Source organism: Benincasa hispida, chromosome 10 (assembly GCF_009727055.1).
Source record: "Benincasa hispida cultivar B227 chromosome 10, ASM972705v1, whole genome shotgun sequence".
In the NCBI taxonomy this organism is placed as follows: Eukaryota; Viridiplantae; Streptophyta; class Magnoliopsida; order Cucurbitales; family Cucurbitaceae; genus Benincasa; species Benincasa hispida.
Window position 1 is genome coordinate 60326360 of NC_052358.1, and position 19637 is coordinate 60345996.

The window sequence follows — 19637 nt, forward strand, 5'->3', positions numbered from 1 at the left end:
GCGAATCTAACAAGTAAATTAATCTGTGCTAAAGAAATGAATATGTTTAGCTAAAGCATGCTAGACGACATCTTCATCTGTGAGAGCAGAAGTGAAGATGCCATTCCTCCTGTCGAGAAAAGGTTGGAAGAATGCGTTAACTAAAGCGAGAAATACTTCCAGAGATGGAAGCAACCTTGCGTTCATTACGTTCATCCTTGTTTCACCACAGAGATGTGGAAAACACGACCGATCACTGAGAGGTGTATACCAAGGGAAAGTGGAACCATAGTTATATCTTTAACACAATTAATAAACTTGTGATGTTTATATTAATTACCCTTTCTATCTCTATTTCATACATAAAGACTTGCCAACGTATAACACAACCCTTTGTATAATCTTCACAGTCAGTCTTAAACTCAGTATCATGTATCAGTATCCTGTATCTTGTATCATATTAGCTTAGGTTTACTTTTATCGTATTTTATTTATTATCGCAACTTTACTTTACCGCAATATTTTACTTTACTACAATTTTAAATACCTGTATAAAACAATATTTATTAATTGAAAAACCCTCGGTCGCATATATCACGAACGTAATGCATTAACTATGCAATCCCTGTATTCGACCTCGGATCACTCCGAGAAACTTGCAGTAGAATTATACTTGGTTTCAACGCAAGGAAACTTGTGACAATGCATAGCATACTACCAACATTTCATTAATAACGCATACATCTAGAAGTAGTAACATATATCATAAACTTGCGTTATAATCATCCATGCATTGTGTGACATAAGATAATAAGTTATATTCTATGTCTGTCATTTTCCTAATCACAATATTAAAAAAAGAAAAACTCCATTCAACACTATACATTATAAACATAAATATAAATAAATTATTTTTATATATTATAAAATATATATATATATATATATATTATATATATATATAAATATAAATATAAATATTTCTCTTTTCATATTGCATTGTTCTTGGAAACCCACCTTCGTTTTGGCTTGCTCCCACAGGTGTCATGCGAACATCCAACTACGAGTAGGCTCCTTTCACAACTAACTCTTATCAGGTTGGGAATGTTTTTGAGGTTTCCCTTGCGCTGACATTGGAGTTTATATGAAATTTTTTTTTTTTCATGATGAGTACATTTTTCTTAATGACCGCATACTCTTGATCTCGTTTGAGCAAAATTTTGAAGGATAAAAGGTAAAACATTGTTATAGCTACAAATTAACTAAGTGTTAGTTAGAAATTACAAAGTGTGGGAAATGTTTCTAAGTGTATGCATATTATACATCATGGCAACGCAATGAATAACGCAAAAGGAAAGATCAAGAATATCGCAAATAATGACAAAGGATGATAAAGAAGAGGCACAGGCATATAGAGAGAATTATTACTTAGTTGTATTGAAAATTAACTAAGTATACAAATAATTACAATTAACGTAATACAAAACTGATGAGCTCTAAAAGATACACATACATTATTAGTATCCACATTTTAGTATCTATGTAATCCACTTTCTATTTGTCAAATTGATGAACTCTAAAAGATACACATACATTAGACAAAATTCATAAAAATTGGAGAAAGTAGAGAATTTAAAGAAATTCTTATTTTATATTTTGTTAATTTATTTTATTTTATTTATTTATATATTATGTTTAATTTATTTTAATATTTATTGTTATATTATATTTATTTTAATATTATATTTTATTGATAACCGCGTTCTTATTGTATACCTCAAATTGACAAGAATTATAAAATTTTCCAAATCAAGTGAACTTTTCTTTTAGCATTTGACTAAGAATTCAGGTGCCTACTTTAAGGGGAAAAAATAAAAAGTATGGTAAATAAATGATGAGAAAACAAACAAAATTATCAAAAACTAAACTTAAAAGAAAAAATCATTTGTTAATTGGACCTAAATAACTGAAGGGAGACGATAGTGAGAGGTCGAGAAAAATGAAACTAAGACAGCGACCATATCAGTACAGATCCATACACAAATTCAAAAAAAAAAAAAAAAAAAAAAAGAAAAGAAGCTTTTAAACAAAATAGTAATTCCAAACACAAAGCTGAAGTTGAAATGCAAAAGGCATACAAGCCTAAACTGGATAAAATGGTAGTTGAATGTTGTAGCAAACAAAGCCCTAAGAACTGAAAACTAGCTGAAGCGATTTAATGCCAGACGATACAAAAATAAGAAATGTCGGTTCCAATTTCTAGTCGGTATTATACAACAATCTTTACTTCCATTTTGTTCCTTACTACCAAAACAATCCACATTGGAAAATCTGGACAAATTCTTGATAGTTCTGTTTGGCAGAACAGCCAACGATGCCGAATCCTGGGTGAACTGCACAAAACATTCATAAACATAAAACATTGTGAAATTCCTGATTTAGTTCGGGTTTAAATACATCACAGCTACTTTACTTCCATAAAGGCCATGCGTACAGGTAAATAAGATAAAATAAAGAACCTGCCGATGAGATCAGGTCAAATTCACATTACACCTCGATGAAATTTTCAGTAAACTTCAAACCGACACAAATTTTAAACTTCATGAAAGAATTCGTTACATATTGAAGTTCTCATTGATTAAGTTGTACAAATTTAAAACTACATGAACTTGAAATACGTTCATGGACTAAATTGTTTCTTCATTTTTTTTTTTTTTTGGTGGAGTGTAAAATACGAGAGGACTGAGCAACATACCAATGACACATGGCTCGTAATCATCCTTCTCAAACTTTTAGAGCAGCTTTATGAACCATGGTCTCCTTGTGTATTTGGTGACAGCTTTTTTCAACAAGATCCAGCAGTTTCTCCAAGTTCATTGCCCATGAATTGAGAATGTCATTGCTGTCCTTCGATGTCTGGAAGCTGACAATGCCCATCGGCCTGTCAATTTTCGCCACTAAAGCCTTGGAAACAACCATTTCGGAAAGATGCTTCTCTGCTTCCTGAATAAAGAAAATGCACGATATTAACAAAACAGATCAAAAGAGAGAAGAAAACCAATAGAGAAAAATAAACAATTTATAGCATATCTACAAACCTGGAGGTTGAGACACAGCAGCTCTGCAAGTCTCTTCAATGTAATCCTTGAGTAATATTTCGACACGACAAGAATATTCTAAGTATAAAAACAAAAAAACACGTTGAATTACAATGATTACATGTACAAAGCTAAAAGAAGTAAAAGATATAGCGAATGGAATATATAATACATGTTCGATTATCCTTTGTTTGAGATCTTCTGCAGCCTTCTCAACCAAAGAGCCACCTAACAAATTCTTCTCATTCTCAAACTCATCCTTGTAATCATTCCATAAAGCTGTCCATTGGATGACCTCCATAGTAACTAGCTGTTTCAACAACAATCTATGACAAAGATGACAAAGAAGAGTATCAACAAGCAGCACAATAACAAAATGGAATAGAATACCAAATAGTATCAGAGCATCAAATCACTAGACATGGAAGTTTAAATAATAACCTCAAGTAGTTCACTATTTATATATCTTTGTCCAAAGAAATAAGCACCCAGAAAAATAAGACATACCTGAAATTCGGGATCTCTGAAAGATTTTTATCTTCCAAAATGGAATTAAGAAGGCTCGACTGCATGGGATCGTGTGGTGACAGAACTAGGTACCAACAGATTTTCCTCAGGACCTACAGTAATAAAATTAGACAAGTGCGACAAAAACTGGGACCGGGTAAATGGGAAAAGAGCTTAACTGGTATCCAATGAGCTGAGTTTTCCTTGACAGATGGAATGTCATATATTGATTTGTAGCAGCGACAAATTTCAAGGTAATCCTTCTGGTGGGAATAATACCTATAATAGATGATGAACAGACCTGTAAAATGATTTCATGGCAAAAGAAAGCAAATATGCATAGCCTTCACAGTCGATGTCTACACATTCCCTTCTATATTCTTTCATTTTTCTCAAGACTCGATTTCTTACCGATCATGCATACTTGGCTTAAATTCAGTCATTATGAGAACAAACCTGAAACCACCACTGTATTGATGGAAAAGAATGAATGTTTTACAGCCAACAGGAAATGCTTCTCATTTTATCTAGTACAAAGCTGTCATCGCTTCTTTGTACTAGGCAAGAATAAACGCCATTGTTTGCACAAAATTTCAAATAGATGAAATTATGGGGCAGCCACAAAACTTTTTTTTTCTTTTTTTGCTTTTAAAGAATATTGAGTTTCAAGGTGGAAAGTGAAAGAATAAAAAGGTATAGATACAACTCAAAAGGAGGGAAACCATAATTTGAACGGTCTATACAAAAACAAAAGAACTCCAATCCAGAAGTATTCTAATAACAAAAATTCCTAAAGAATGACACCGAAAGGGATCCATTAATCCCAACAAGAAAATGTCAAGACCTCTCAGCCCTTCTAAATATCTTACTATTCCTCTCAAGCTAGGTCTTGCAAAACCAATACAAGAAAAATATGAATTTTATGAGTAATCGAGTGCTTACAGTCTCTAATAAATAATTATCCACAATCTCCCTTTGAATATGAACGTCGACTGAAGGCTTATAAGGCTTATCAACTTATTCTCAAATATCAAAGAAATGAAGTTTTGAGCTTATTTTCTTGGGAATTAATCAATCGGTTTGTTGGGGTTTTTTTTTTAGCTTCTTTTATAAAGAACTTCCATTTTGAAATAATATAATGGCATTTATTGGAAATAAGAGACTTTGTTGATAGTTTATAACCCCAAGGGTAGCTTAGTATTTTATTTACCCTAGGTTTATTTTCTTTTTTATTTTAGGGTTTGCTAGAGCCTATAAATATGACTTCTATTGTAACTTTCATTGTGTGTTAAAAATAATAAAAGAGACTCTATCGTGTTTTTTTGTTCCTGTTCTAGGGTTTTCAACGTAAACCCATTGTTCTCTATTTTCTATCTTTTAACATGGTATCAGAGCGTGGTGACGAAACCCTAACCGCCATAGCGAAAACCAACGGGTACAAGATAATCTTAGTTCTTGACCAGCCCCATTACTACCGATTCTAACCACCGACGCTACTGCTGTCGTTGCCGCCGATACCGTCGTTTTATTATTGTACAAGCCATGGTTAATCAGTACCTTTAATCCTTACATATCTATTCAACTCTAGCGTCGTCGCAACCCTTTGATGGAAACCCTAGCGCCGCCACCCTTTTTCACAATGTCGCCGATGTTCCTCCCTTGTTACCGAGAGCTACCACTACCTATCCCTCCAACCTCACTGCCAATAGCCGAAGCCTACACCTTGAAGTCGAGATTGGTGAGTCGTCTGCCTACCACAGAGGCAAATCCTCTACCGCGACAACACTAGGAATCCCCGAATCCTTTCCTTTCAACCACAAGCAACCTATCTGTAGCTGTCGAGCCTTCCTCATCATGAACCACCTAGTTATGAACATTAAGGTTCGATTGGTTTATCTCCGGTAATGCTTCAACAACAATTGACTAATCTTCAGCCAAGTTTTCAGCAACAAATCGCTACTTTTGAGGCAGCCCAAGGTGCTTCCACAAACTTAAATTCTAGTACACTGAATTCTGGTATTCCTTCCAGTCTACCAATGTATCCAGAGAATCCGGTGACCTCTTCCCTTACTTTAACTACTGCAAACTATTTGTCTGGATCTATGGAAAATTCCATAGGGTTAATTGCAATAGAAAAGTTGAATGGTCAGAATTATTTCTCCTAGTCTCGGTCCATTAAAATGACTTTTGAGGGCCGTCACAAGTTTGGGTATCTAACTGGTGAGATACCAAGACCTAGGCCAGGGGATCCTCAGGAGCGCATTTGGAAAGGAGAGGACTCCTTGCTTCGATCACTGCTGATTAATAATATGGAACCTCAGATGGGGAAACCGTTGTATGCTGCGACTGCTCGAGATATCTGGGATGCAGTTCAAAAATCATATTCTTGCAGAATGAGTCTTGTTTTTACACTTGGCGTAAACAGGAAACAATGGATGTCACTTCATACTTTAACAACTTGTCCTTAATCTGGCAAGAGATGGACCTATGTCGTGAAATTATCTGGGATGGTCCTCGTGGAGGTGTTCAGTATTCCAAGATTGAGGAAGTCGATCATGTCTATGATTTCCTAACTGGTTTGAACTCCAAGTTCGATGCAATGCAAGGTTGTATATTGGGACATAGGCCTATACCTTCTCTTATGGAAGTGTGTTTTGAGGTTCATATAGAGAAAGACAGAGCCAGTGCTATGAACATCACGACTGTATCTGCTACTGAGTCTATTGCTTTCAGTACCAAATTATCTGGTTCTGATAGTGACAAGCAAATGGGAAACAAACTCCGTTTGTGTGAACATTGCAAGAAACCATTGCATATAAAAGATCAGTACTGGAAGTTACATGGTAAACCACCGAATGGCAGAAGACGTCCTCCAAATGACAGATCCAATCCTGGTCGAGCTCTTATGAGTGAATCTATGAGTGCCCTCCAATCACAACCTCAGGTAAATTGCCAAAGTGACCCTGGTGTCTCTCTTCCCTTGAGGTTGTTGCTCAATCAGGTACCTCTCAATCCTTAGTCTCCTCAACATAAATGGTAAGAAACCATGGATACTTGATTCAGGTGCTACAGATCATTTGACTGGATCTTCTGATAATTTTCTATCATATCTTCCGAGTGCTGGTAATGAAAAGATTCGGATTGCAGATGGGTCCTTTGCTCCTATTGCAGACAAGGGTCATATTTCTCATTTTGATAGTTTAACTTTGTAGAATGTGCTGCATGTACCGAAAATATCTTACAATTTACTATCTATTAGTAAGATCATTAGAGATCTAAATTGTCAAGTTGTTTTCTCACCAAATAATGTTTTCTTTCAGGACTTGAGCTCAAGGAAGACAATTGGCACTGCCCGACACAATAGGGGACTCTATATCCTTGATGATGATGCTTTCTCTAAGAATTGTTATAGAACTAGTTTGTTGTCTTCTTATTTTTCAACTTCAGAAAAAGATTCTTGTGGCATTTTCACCTTGGTCATCCAAATTTCAAATATATGAAATATTTATTTCCTCATTTATTCAATAAAATTGATGTATCTTCTCTATCTTGTAATGTGTGCATTCGTGCAAAACAACATAAGGTCACCTTTTTGTCTCAACCTTACAAACCTTCTCAACCCTTCACCCTTATTCATAGTGATGTTTGGGGTCCCTCGAGTGTAAATTACCATCTCTTCGGGGAAACGGTGGTTTGTGACCTTTATTGATGATCATACCCGTCTTACATGGGTTTTTCTCCTCACTGATAAATCTAATGTTTCATCGGTATTTCAACAATTTTACACTACTATTGAGACTCAGTTCAACACCAAAATTGTTATTCTTCGTAGTGATAATGGTCATGATTTCCTTAATAATACTCTTCGTGATTTTCTATCTTCTAAAGACATTTTCCCCCAAAACTCATGTGCCTATCCACCTCAACAGAATGGGGTGGCTGAAAGGAAAAATCACCTTCTTGAGGTTGCATGGTCTCTCATGCTATCTACTTCACTTCCATCTTACTTATGCGGGGATGCAGTTCTGACTATAGCTCATCCTATTGATCGAATGTCTTCCCATGTCCTTCAACTCCAAACCCCTCTTGAATGCCTCAAGGAGTCATACCCTACCACGCGGCTTATTCCTGATGTTCCTCTTCGAGTTTTTGGGTGCACCGCCTTCGTCCATAATCATGGCCCTAACCAAACTAAGTTTACCCCTCATGGTCACAAATGTGTCTTTGTTAGGTATCCCCTTCACCAATGAGGTTATAAATGCTTCCACCCTTCTTCCCAGAAATACTTCATCACCATGGATGTAACATTCCTTGAGGACAAACCTTTTTTTCCCCTTAGTCATCTTTAGGGGGAGAGTACTAGTGAAGAGACTAACCGGTCCACATATTTAGTCCTTATTAACCTTCCTGAACTTCTTCCTAAACCAATCCTGAGTGCCCATGACACCGTTCTACCCACTAAACAAGTCCCTTGGATAACCTACTACAAGAATAATCTCAGAAAGGAAATGGTGTCCCCTACTGCTCCGCCAGCTTATGTCCATGAATCTTAACCAACGTAAGCTCAAGGTACTATTGGCCCTGATAATACTCACTTGTGTGTTGAGGATGATATTGTTGATTTAGCTAAAAATGACAAGAATGATATGTTAGTTCCAGAAAATAACAGGGTTGCAAGTAGTGATGAAACTTCGACAGAAACACAAGAGGTGAGATTCTTCATCAGGCTGGAAAATGGATGAAGAATTAGACAAACCAGAGGATTATGATATCTCTCTTGACATGCCCATTGCATTGAGAAAGGGCACCAGATCCTGCACCAAGTACCCCATGTATAGTTGTATGTCTTACAGTAATTTGTCTTCTGAGTTCAGGGCGTTCTCATTGCCAACCTTGATATAGTAAAAACCGAAAAACATACATATGGCTATGGAAATTGCTGAGTGGAAGACTGTCGTCATGGAAGAAATGAGAGCTCTTGAAAAGAATGATACGTAGGACCTTGTTGCTCTTCCTAAAGGGCATAAAACCGTTGCGTGCAAGTGGGTGTTCACTATGAAGTATAAATCGTACGGAACTCTAGACAAGTACAAGGCCAGACTTGTAACAAAAGGGTTAATTCAAACTAATGGGATAGATTATTCTGAGATTTTCTCCCTTGTAGCAAAGTTAAACACGGTCTGAGTCCTTTATGTTGCAGTTAATAAGTCTCTTCATCAACTTGATGTGAAAAATGCATTTCTGAATGGTGAATTAGAAGAAGAGGTGTATATGAGCCCCCCAGGTTTTAAAGCTCAATTTGATCATCAGGTTTTAAACTCAGGAAGTATTTGTATGGCTTGAAATAGTCCCCAAGAGATTGGTTCAACAAGTTTACTACCTTTGTTAAGTCCTAAAGTCAAGGACACTCTGATCACACGTTTACAAAAAGGTCAATTTCTGGGAAAATTGTTGTTCTAATTGTGTATGTTGATGATATTGTCCTGTCAGGAGATGATGTTGCTAAGATCACCAGGCTAGAAAAAGAAAATTGTTGATGAGTTTGAGATCAAAGATCTAGGGAATCTAAAGTATTTTCTTGGAATGGAGGTGGCAAGATCAAGGGAAGAGATCTCTGTCTCACAACAGAAATACACTCTTGACCTGTTAAAAGAAACAGGTATGACTAAATGTAAACTTGCTGACACTCCTATTGAATTCAATGCAAAATTGGGAGATTTTGTTGACAAAGTTCCTGTTGATAGAGAGAGGTATCAGCGTCTAGTAGGAAAACTGATTTACTTATCTCACACTAGACCAGATATTTCCTATGTTGTCAGTGTTGTTCATTAGTTTATGCAGGCAACCTACGAAGAACATATGGAAGCTGTGAATCGGATTCTGAGATATTTGAAAAACTCACCAAGTAAAGGTCTGAGGTTCAGAAAAACTAACAAAAAATGTATTGAGGCTTACACCGACTCTGATTGGGCAGGATCAGTTATTGACAAAAAGACTACCTCTAGATATTGTACTTTTGTATGGGATAACCTAATTACTTGGAGAAGTAAGAAGTAAAGTGTTGTTGCTAGAAGCAATGCTGAAGTTGAATACACAGCTATGAGTTTGTGAATCTGTAAAGAAATCTGGTTGAAGAAAGTTCTGTCTGATCTACACCAAGACAATGTTCTACCTATGAAGCTCTATTGTGATAATAGCGCAGCTATAAGCATAGCCAATAATCCTGTACAACATGATAGAACGAAACATGTGGAGATTGACAGACACTTTATAAAAGAGAAACTGGACAATGGCAGTATTTGTATTCCGTATATTCCATCTAGTCAACAAGTTGCTGATGTTCTCACCAAAGGGTTACTCAGGAAAAGTTTTGATTCATGTGTTAGCAAGTTGGGTCTGATTGGCATCTACGCCCCAACTTTGTTGATAGTTTATAGCCCCAAGGATATTTTAGTATTTTACTTTACCCAAGGTTTATTTCCTTTTTTATTTTATGGCTTGCTAGAGCCTATAAATATGATTCCTATTATAACTTTCATTGTGTTAAAAATAATAACAGAGACTCTCTATCGTGGTTTTTTCTTCCTACTTTAGGGTTTTCCACGTAAATCTAGTGTTCTCTATTTTTGACCTTTTAACAGCATTAATTCAAAAAAAAAAAAAAGAAAGATAAATAAATAAATTGGGCTCTAATCATGTAAAATGAATCGTAGAGAATAATTACAAAAGCCTTCGTCACTAAAGCCTAAAGAGAGACATCAAACCTAATGAGGGATCAAAGATCTCTAGGGTCCCTTTCAATCCCTTTAAAAGGACTATTATTCATCTTACCCACAATATCAATAACACAGTACAAACCTCCGCTTGCCCCAAAAACCTTCCCTTCTAAAGACTCCTCCATAGTGCTATGAGCTCATGTTGGCTTCAGCTTATTTAGTTGTAGAGCTAATTGCAATGAAGGCCTAGGCCAGTTCATGGCATCAAATAACCATAGGAAAGACAAGTGACGCTATTTAATTTACCAATTTTATGTCTTTCAACTAAATCTTAAATCTCAACTAGTTCCTATTTTGATTACCTGATTACTTCAATAGTTTGAAATTATCATGTACCATGTTGAAGCTGGTTAAAATTTATCCCACTGCAATTATTTTTATTTCTATATTTTATAAAAGGCCAACTTTCATTGAGAAAAAATGAAAGAAGAGAAAGGTATGCATAAAAAACAAAGCCTATAAAAGGGAACACCTTAGAGAAAGGGCCTCCAATCTAACAAAATAAGACCTAGCAAATAATTATAAAAGGAACTCATCACCGATACTGAAAGAGAAACATTAAATCTTATATGGAACCAAACATCAAAAAATTCCCTCTCAATCCCTCTAAAGATTCTATTATTTCTTTTCCTACAAATACCCTACAACAAAGCACACCTCTAAAAAAACACTCCCTTTCCACCTAAACAATAAATGGAGGAGGAACTCCTCAACCATATCACTAAAAGCTCTATGTGTCGAGCTGTATGAAGGTCAAACACTCCAAAGAAGTAGTTCCAAACCAAACAAGCATAATCTTTTTTGGGTAGAAACACTACGTTTATTAACCAAAGAGAGACTACAAAAGAAGGGGGAAGATGGATATCCCCCCGAGTTACAGAAAAGAAGCCCTGGTGTAGATTTGAGTTAAGCTATAATTACAGAAAGAAATTGAAGTAGAGGACCAAGTAGAAGCAAAAAGTGTGACTAAATTCCAAAAAGTATCCCTGTCATTTCTTTCAGACCAAAGTCTGAGTTAAGCTTGACCACGAAAAATTCTAGCATTTCTTTCAAACCAAAGTCTCCAAAGATGGCCAAAAACACTGTTGGACAAAAGGATATTCATCTAAGCCATAAACTGAGAGGCCTTAACAAGCTAAAGAAGGACCTTTAACGCTTTGTTGGCCCAACATCAATGCAGATTGAACATATTAAATAAACAACCAAAAACAAATGCATAGTTTTGAACATATTAAACAACCAACAATCAAGTAGTGACAAAGGGGCAGACAAAGAACAAATGCATCAAAGATTCCTCATTTCTTCTACAAAGAACACACCAATTGGGGGAAAGAGCATAGTTTTGAAGAATTCTTTGGATTCTACAAGTGTTCATTCAAAAGAGAAAATTCATAGGAAGACCTTAACCTCCTTATGACAGAGAGCTTTCCAAATAAGATCAAATTAACCTTCTTATGGCATAGAGTTATCTTCATAATTTAAACACAACACACGTCAAATCCAAGCATAGCTCAATGGATAAGACACCAATTACCATTCCAATATCGATGGTTTGATCTATCACCTATCCGCACAATTGTTGAACTCAAAACATTACAAAATTGTAGTTGCTTGAGGTCAGAGGGTAAATTAAGGATGGGACATTGCAATATAGTAAACTTAATAAACATAAAACCAAATCAAAGAAGATATAGTCTCACAGCCGACTCTCCTAAAATCCACTATGGGAAATATGCCACTCACAAGATCATTAAAGCTATTACAATTTTTTTTAACAAAACTACACAAAAGAATGTGAGCTACCATTTACCTTATCATCAATTCATAGTAAATACGCTTCAACTCCATTAACGATGGGATATCAGCTGGAGCCTCCTCAACAATATTATCACCTTCTTTAGGTTTTTTCTTCTCCTTAGTAGGATCAGCATCAAAAACTCTTGGACTGATTTTCCTTGATAGAATCTGAGCACGAACATAATCCTGACGGTCTAAACACAGACGAACCTGCAATTAAGATTCAACATAGAGTTTTGTCAAAAAAAATTGTACCAACATTAAAGACATAAGAATTCTAGACACAGATTAGTGTAAGAATAACCTAAAACCAGTTAAAAGGGAGCATACTTGTTCAAGAATGAATGCAATTTTCTCAGTTTTAGCCATAGCACCAAAAGTTTCCACCTGTGATCTCAATCGTCAGAAACATAAATAACCGAAAATGGGAAGAAAGAAATGAAAACATTCTGCTTGTCATCAAACTCTGAGACACATACAGCAATTTCTTGCATCAAGTCAGCAGCTTCTGCAATAAGCCCCTGTTCTTCTTTGATTTTTGCTAATTTCTTGATTAACCGGGCTCTCTCAATTTCGACGTATATCTACAAACCAATAGGCTGAAATATAAAAATTCTAAACTAGACACAGCTGAAGGCAAAGTATTTTCCTCCAAGAAAATTTTGAAGCTAAAACAGCAAATTTACCTTTCCTGCAGACACATTGTTAAGCGTCTTGATAAGCTCTATTTTGGTCTCAATGTCCGGTGTTTCATCAATATATTGCATTGCTTGTTGGACCATTGCAGTTACAGCCTAAATGAAAAATTAGAAAGCCAGATGTAGGAAGTTCGAATCCCAAAGAATAAAGAGTACCTGACTGGGAGGTCTCTTTGATGAAATTCAATGCCCAACTTAAATAATGACTTAAAACGATGCTTGAATGAAAATAATGGAGTTAAACAAGGAACATCAGTGCATAACAGTTCAAATCGGAAATGAAAGCTGAAGACTAATTTAGTTGCGACACCAAGAGCTGAAAGGCAACTTAGCTCCTCCAAGACGAAACAGTTAAAAGTAAAAATAAACAATTTCTTTTCTGCAAACCTGTTTGAGTTGTCCACGGCGCTTGGATAAGAGCACAATCTGATCATTGAGAGTCCTCCATGCTTTCGCTTCAAAGCAAAGCTGTAAAATGTCAGTGGCGGCCTTCTTGGTGCCGGCCACATCTCCGGCAAGCCGCATCTGCTTCTCGACATTGAGCAACTGCTCTATGGCTGCCTCTAAATTACGTTCACCTTCCTGAAATTCCATAAGATCCAACATCGAATGCGTATCATAATCGGAAGTCATGGTTACAGAACACCCAAAGATTCAGATCTGAAAATGAATATAGAGCTGCAACTACGAAAAAGTACCATTTCTTCAATTGGATTTGGAGATGAACCAATTGATCTTCAACTTTGAACCCTGTTAGAAACAGATTAGAGAGAACTGTAAATCACAGAGCAAGCCCTCGTCAATGCAGAGTTAAAACCCTAAATTGAAGAAAGGGATTTCTTGTGCCCGAAGAATTTCTCTTTCGAGTTTCGCGACCGCACCCCCTTAGTTTTACGAATTTACCCTTATGCCAAGTAAATTTGAGATAAAATATTCATTCCTAAGTACGTCAATTTATAGTCTCGTATAGATTTCGTTCAAATAACATTACATGAGTCAAGTGTAGCCTCATTAGCATAGGATTATACTAAAAACTACGAGATCTATGATTTAAATTTTTAATCTTCAATTGTACTGAAAATAATAAAAATAAAATATATTTGAAAATTATAATTTTACTTGTAATTTATATCAATTAAACTTCTAAATTTCTATAAGTGTCAATGTAAACCCTTGCTTGTGATTAGCTTTAAAAATCACTCATGCACCAATTCTCACTAACAGATACCTATAGACTTCTATCAACGTTTATCAGTGATAAACTTCTATCAGTTTCTATCACTGATAGATATTTATAAATTTCTATCAGCCTCTATCGTCCTTATCAAGGAAGATTAAATTTTTGTTGTTTTGTATAAATAGTTTCCCTTATTTTCTTATTTTTTAAAATCCTCCTTCATTTAAATACTTTTGATTAAAAATTGTTTAAAATAAAAACACTCATGTCTTAACAACTCTTTCTCAAAAGTGTTCTTGTATACAAGTTTGTTTTATTTGTTATATGCTAAAAGTATTTTGTTAATGTCAAATTACTATAAAAAAAATGACTATAAAATACTATGAACTACTCAAAAAATCTGGAAGTTCACCCTTTTGACGGAACTTATGTACTTTTGTGTCAACAAAGGTATTTTTATTGACGTTTTTATGCGTCAACTTAAATGTAAGCATTTATTGATATTTTATAACCATCAATATATGTGTTATTAAATTAATAGTTATTTTAAAGATCAAAATTAAGGTTTTATTGACATTTCATCATCAACATCTAAATTTGTAGTATTGCTAATTTAAAATAATGGTTATTGGAGTTGGTGGAAGCGGCCACCATCGGAGTTCGTCGAAGTTGGCCATCAATGGTGGTGGTCAGATATGGTCAGAGGTGGTTTGGGTAATGGAGGTATCAGTGGTGATGGGGGTTGAGTGCACTATTAGTGAACATGGGTATAAAATATCAATGACATACAAAATTGGTCCCCAAAACACTGAGTTGGGTTCATATATCAACTCATAGCATTTCATACCCTTAACCAAACACCCTTCAAAAGTTTCAATAATACCTTAAACTTTTAAAACATTGGTTCAAAAATACTCTTAGTTCAGTATGCATAGAAAAAACATTAGTACTCATTTCAAAGTACCTTTGAACTTTTAAAAGTTGAAGTAGTACCCTTAACCTTAAAAAAGGTTTTTAAAAATGCTCTTTCAATATATGGACGAATGAAAATTGTTCATCTACACCCCATTGCCTTTCTCTTCCCTTTCCTTCCCTTTCTCTCACCTATTTCAACATGTGACCTAGCACTTTTTATTTTTCTTCCCTTTGTTCCATCTATTCTTCAATACCCTTTTTACACCCTTCATTTCGTTCGCCAATCTCTAAAACTACTCTCTTTAATTAAGCTACCGACGGATCGATGAAGGTGTTAAAGGTACGTGCGCCCTAACTTGGGAAAATATATTATGTAAATATATATTTTAGTTCCTCTCAACTTTAGAAAAACGTTATATATATATATTGATAGAGTAAACATTCATGCAGCGGAAGAAATCATAATCAATAAGCACTCTAATTACATTTAATTTGAGTTTTAAAGCATGCATATAAATTGTTATTTAAAGTAGGATTTCATAAGTATATTACCTTTGATGAAACCCTTCAAATTGTTTATCCTCGCCATGAATTCAGCTTCCAAATGCTCAGTAGATCACCAAGAGGATCTTCTCTACTATGCTCTAACTTGAATTGTGTAATGGAAACACTGAATTGAAGACAAATTTGGAGGGAAAGATGAGAGTTTGGAGAGAAATATTGAATTTCAAAAAACTCAGAATTTCCAGCAACATCACTTCCTTTTCACTCTGAAATTCAGAGTATTTATTGAAGTTCTTCATGCAGGCATTTCAAATTCAGTTCATTGACACATCAAATAACATTAAGAAGTGGGCTAGGTGTTATTATATGGATTATTCCACTTAATTAAAGTGAATTTGAGATAATCCCTACTTTCACATTTAAAACAATTTTTAATTTTTTTTTCATTTTCAATTTAATTTAATTTTCACCAAAATTAATTTTAATCAAAATTCAAATCTGAATTTAAATTTCAAAATTGAAAATGTTTTATTTAAATAATTAATTAAACAAATTTAATTACTTAATTAATTAATAATTTAATATCAAATATTAAATTAATTAAACACCTAATTGAAACACGAATACTATTCATGTTAATCAATATTTAAATCAGTATTTAAATATTTTACTCTTTCCGATTACGTTTAATTTTGATAAATTAAACGTTTAATTATATCGAATATAATTAATCAAACCCTAAAATTGAATTTGAACACTTCAAATTCAAAACCCTAATTTTTTTATTTTGAACGTTTCAAAACCGTTCAATTCACTAATCCAAGATATAATTTTACGAGCTAGTAGAGGGTGTTGGGATTGGTGTCCTAATTCTCCCGGAGTCTCGTAGTTTGTAAACTTTATACACATTGTTATTAATAAAATAAGAGTTATTTTGTTTCCATTTACTTATATCCAATAAACAAAGATTCGTAGTTATTGTATGTAAACTTAAGTATGTATATGAGTCATGAGATATATAAGTGGATCATGCCTTAAGTAATAACCTAAAAGGTTTGTAGTATAAGGATAGAGGAGGGATACCTTATCCTGGTGACACTATGGATATGGCCCACTTTGTAGAGGTTGTCAAGTGTTGTGAACTACTACAGATGGTCTGATCCTGACCATTCATGTGGAGACATGTGAGCGGGAGTGTCTTATACAAAGAGTTGTATAAGACCGAACCACAAGATGATTCGTCTCTTTATATAACGCCGTTGATAATTGAGACTTACATCTCACTAAAATAATCATAGGTGACATGACCTTAATTCGGAGTGTTTTGGGAACTCCTGCCTATGAGAGCAATCATTTAATTAGTATGAGTGAGAGTGGCTAGATTGTCAACTTAACAAGCCGACCTTTTTGGGGATTTGTCTGACTGGGGAGCTGGAAACTCAGTTACACAAGATGAAATTCACTACTTCCTCGAAGCAAGGGGTAAGTAGATAGATTGCTTCCTTAAGGGTTGAATCCGGGTCTTGAACATAATGGTCACACCCTCTCTTTGGAAGAGAGGACTCAGTCATAGTAGGACTATGACTTATGGTTCATTAAAGGAATTAGTAGTACTTTAAGAGTTAATGTAACTACATGGACAAAATGGTAAATTGGCCCAGCTGTATTTACGAGCGATCTGTGAAGGGTTATCGCACTGTTGATTGGTTAATATGGACACAGAAATATATCTATAGTGAGAAGAGTGCAACTGTCGATCTTTAGTGGAGTGTCCGACAGTTAACAGATGGTGGATCCGTGACTAAAGAGTTTAGTCATTATTTCACGTACCATTGGAGTTTCAAGCTACAGGTCCATAAGGTCTTCTTGGTAGCTCAATGGATTCAAGTTGAAAATCAGATTTTCGGGTTGATTTGAAATGTTCAAATTAACAAGAGGAAATTCAATTATATGTTATATAATTGGTGTGATGAATGAGATACATCATTTGGAGGAATTAATATAAATATGATTATAATTAAGTACAAGAAAATAGAAAAAAAGACTATGGTTTATATGTTTCATGAGATGAAATATTAAAACTATAGGTTATAATATAATATGGTAAGTTAGTTATCATATTTATTTATAATATATTAATTATATGATAATTAATTCTTTTTCTCTAATAACCAATTGAGTGGGAGGTTATTGGAAGTTTTAAGGTAACCTGAGATAAAAGGAAAATCGTTTTCCTAAATTTAGAGGTTGCCTCATTCGGAAAGAACTCACGGAGACAAGCTATCACGTGAAAGAGTGTCACTAAGTGATAGTCGTTGAGAGACTAAACGATCATTTAAGAGTTGACAATATGATTGTTGACCTTTTAATCATTGCTACACGATCAAGTGACTAAGTCTATACGATAGGCTGCCATTTATTAAATGATCGAGCACATTATCTATACGATAGACTAGCTTCTTATCTCCCACTTGCTCGATCGTCTACTCGATCGTAGACCTCCAATCTCTTCCTCAAGCCAAGATCATACAGAGCCCATAACTCCTGGATTCTCACACCGAGAATACCAAGGTAACCATTGTGGTGGTGTCCTCACTCAGTTCGTGGATCGAGTTAGAATCGATTGGGTTCGAGGAGTTGTTGGTCGTTCGTTGTGTTCGTGTTTGTTGGATGTACCGGTCGTTGTGTTCAAGTGTGTTGTTCTTGGATGCTTGTAGATTGATCGAGGGATTCGTGAAAAATGGTTCTTCAAAGGTATGCATCCTCTATCCCTTATATCATCATATAGCATGCTATAATTTCTAGTTGTGCACAACCTGTTAGTTTTCGTTTAGATTTTAATTATTTTGTGTTCGATTTGAATGGAATTTGGAACGATCCCTTCCACTGCTCATGGGAATCCTCATGTTTGATTTCCTTCAATTGGTATCAGAGCCAGGTTATTCTGATATTCCAAACTACCATTTCTGTATTGAACTTCTTTTACAGTTGTGGTGGGTTTTAAGTTTTCTGCATTGCGTTTAAGAGTTAAATGCGTTTGTGGATGTGTTGGTGAATGTTTACAGGATAGTTGCCTCTGTTTAAAGTTTTCTTTAAATTTACAAAGTGTTAATTTGTAAGGACCCCTATGTTTCTTGGCATAATTAACAAGCAATCGAATATGTATTCAAAGTGTTTGATTTTTGTTGAGTCGTTCGTGATGAAATTTTGAAGCATGAAGATGCGGTTCTCATCAAGGAAGAAGGCCAAAGATTGGTCGTATCGTGTAGCTTAAGGTAAATGATCGTTGAGAGTTGGCTAAACAATCGTGTAGAAAAGTTCTGCCCGATCGTGTAGTATAGCTAAACGATGGGGTAAAGAGTTTACTCTATCACGTAGCGTTGCTTGCTCGATCGTGTGGACATTGGAGGTAAACGATTGCATAGAGTTTTTGACACTCATTGTTTAATAAAAGGCACGCGCACTAAACGATCGTGTAGCTCAGCATGCCTCATCACATAGTCCCTGACTACACGATCATGTGGTATACGATAGCTTGATGCTTGCTCTACGATCGTTTAGATGATTATGCTTCACCGCATCGTTGTCGTTTAAGGCTTGCGTTGCATGATGCACATTGCACGATCGCGTGCCTTCATGCTTCATTGCATAGTCGAAGGTACACGATCGTTTAAGCTTAGGAAGCGTTACTAAAAGATTGAGTAAAGAGTTTACTCTCTTGTGTAGGCGATCACAAGGATTTGGTACACGAACAAGGAGACGCGTTTCTTCGCCCAGACGGTTCAAGACCCGATTCACCTGTTTGAACCGGAAACTCATTGTGCTTTGTAATAATTAGCTTTGTTTTTTTAAGAATTTGAGGCTAATTATCCTGGTTCATCAACTTTTATTTAATGTACATGGGATGTATGTTGTTTATATACCATAGTTATGACATATAGGTTCAAAATCCACCTTAGGTTATGCATTTTGTTCATGCATCATATATTATAAATGTTATAATATACTTTTGGTATGATGAAATTACAAGAAAGCATGCGCATGCATCATGAAATATAAGAGTTACATTTTTGCATGCATTAAGCATATTCATGCATCATCTTTATATTATAAAAGTTATAGTATAAGGGTGTACAGAAGCATGTATGCTTGGTTCGTTGTTTTGTTATATAAGTGTTATATAAAA

General features: G+C 35.1%; 1 protein-coding gene across 1 annotated transcript; it reads right to left on the reverse strand.

Annotated features, from left to right (window-relative positions):
* Positions 1-2092: 2092 nt before the first annotated feature.
* On the reverse strand, positions 2093-13765 carry LOC120088265 (26S proteasome non-ATPase regulatory subunit 12 homolog A-like). Its single transcript, XM_039045419.1, has 12 exons — positions 13554-13765; positions 13243-13437; positions 12844-12951; positions 12637-12741; positions 12488-12544; positions 12171-12367; positions 3764-3863; positions 3585-3697; positions 3250-3403; positions 3078-3155; positions 2735-2982; positions 2093-2372 (listed from the first exon to the last, which is right to left on the reverse strand). The coding sequence occupies exons 1-11, from the start codon at positions 13554-13556 to the stop codon at positions 2764-2766; spliced, it is 1329 nt and encodes a 442-aa protein (XP_038901347.1). The 5' UTR covers positions 13557-13765; the 3' UTR covers positions 2093-2372; positions 2735-2763.
* Between the last annotated feature and the right edge of the window lie 5872 nt (positions 13766-19637).

Bases quoted from the DNA above. Each gene is read 5' to 3' on its own strand.
- LOC120088265 (XM_039045419.1), bottom strand. The intron at 12,545-12,636 runs GTATGTGTCTCA...TTGAGATCACAG, and splicing joins ACTTGATGCAAGAAATTGCT to GTGGAAACTTTTGGTGCTAT. The intron at 2,983-3,077 runs GTTTGTAGATAT...TTCTTTATTCAG, and splicing joins TGCTGTGTCTCAACCTCCAG to GAAGCAGAGAAGCATCTTTC.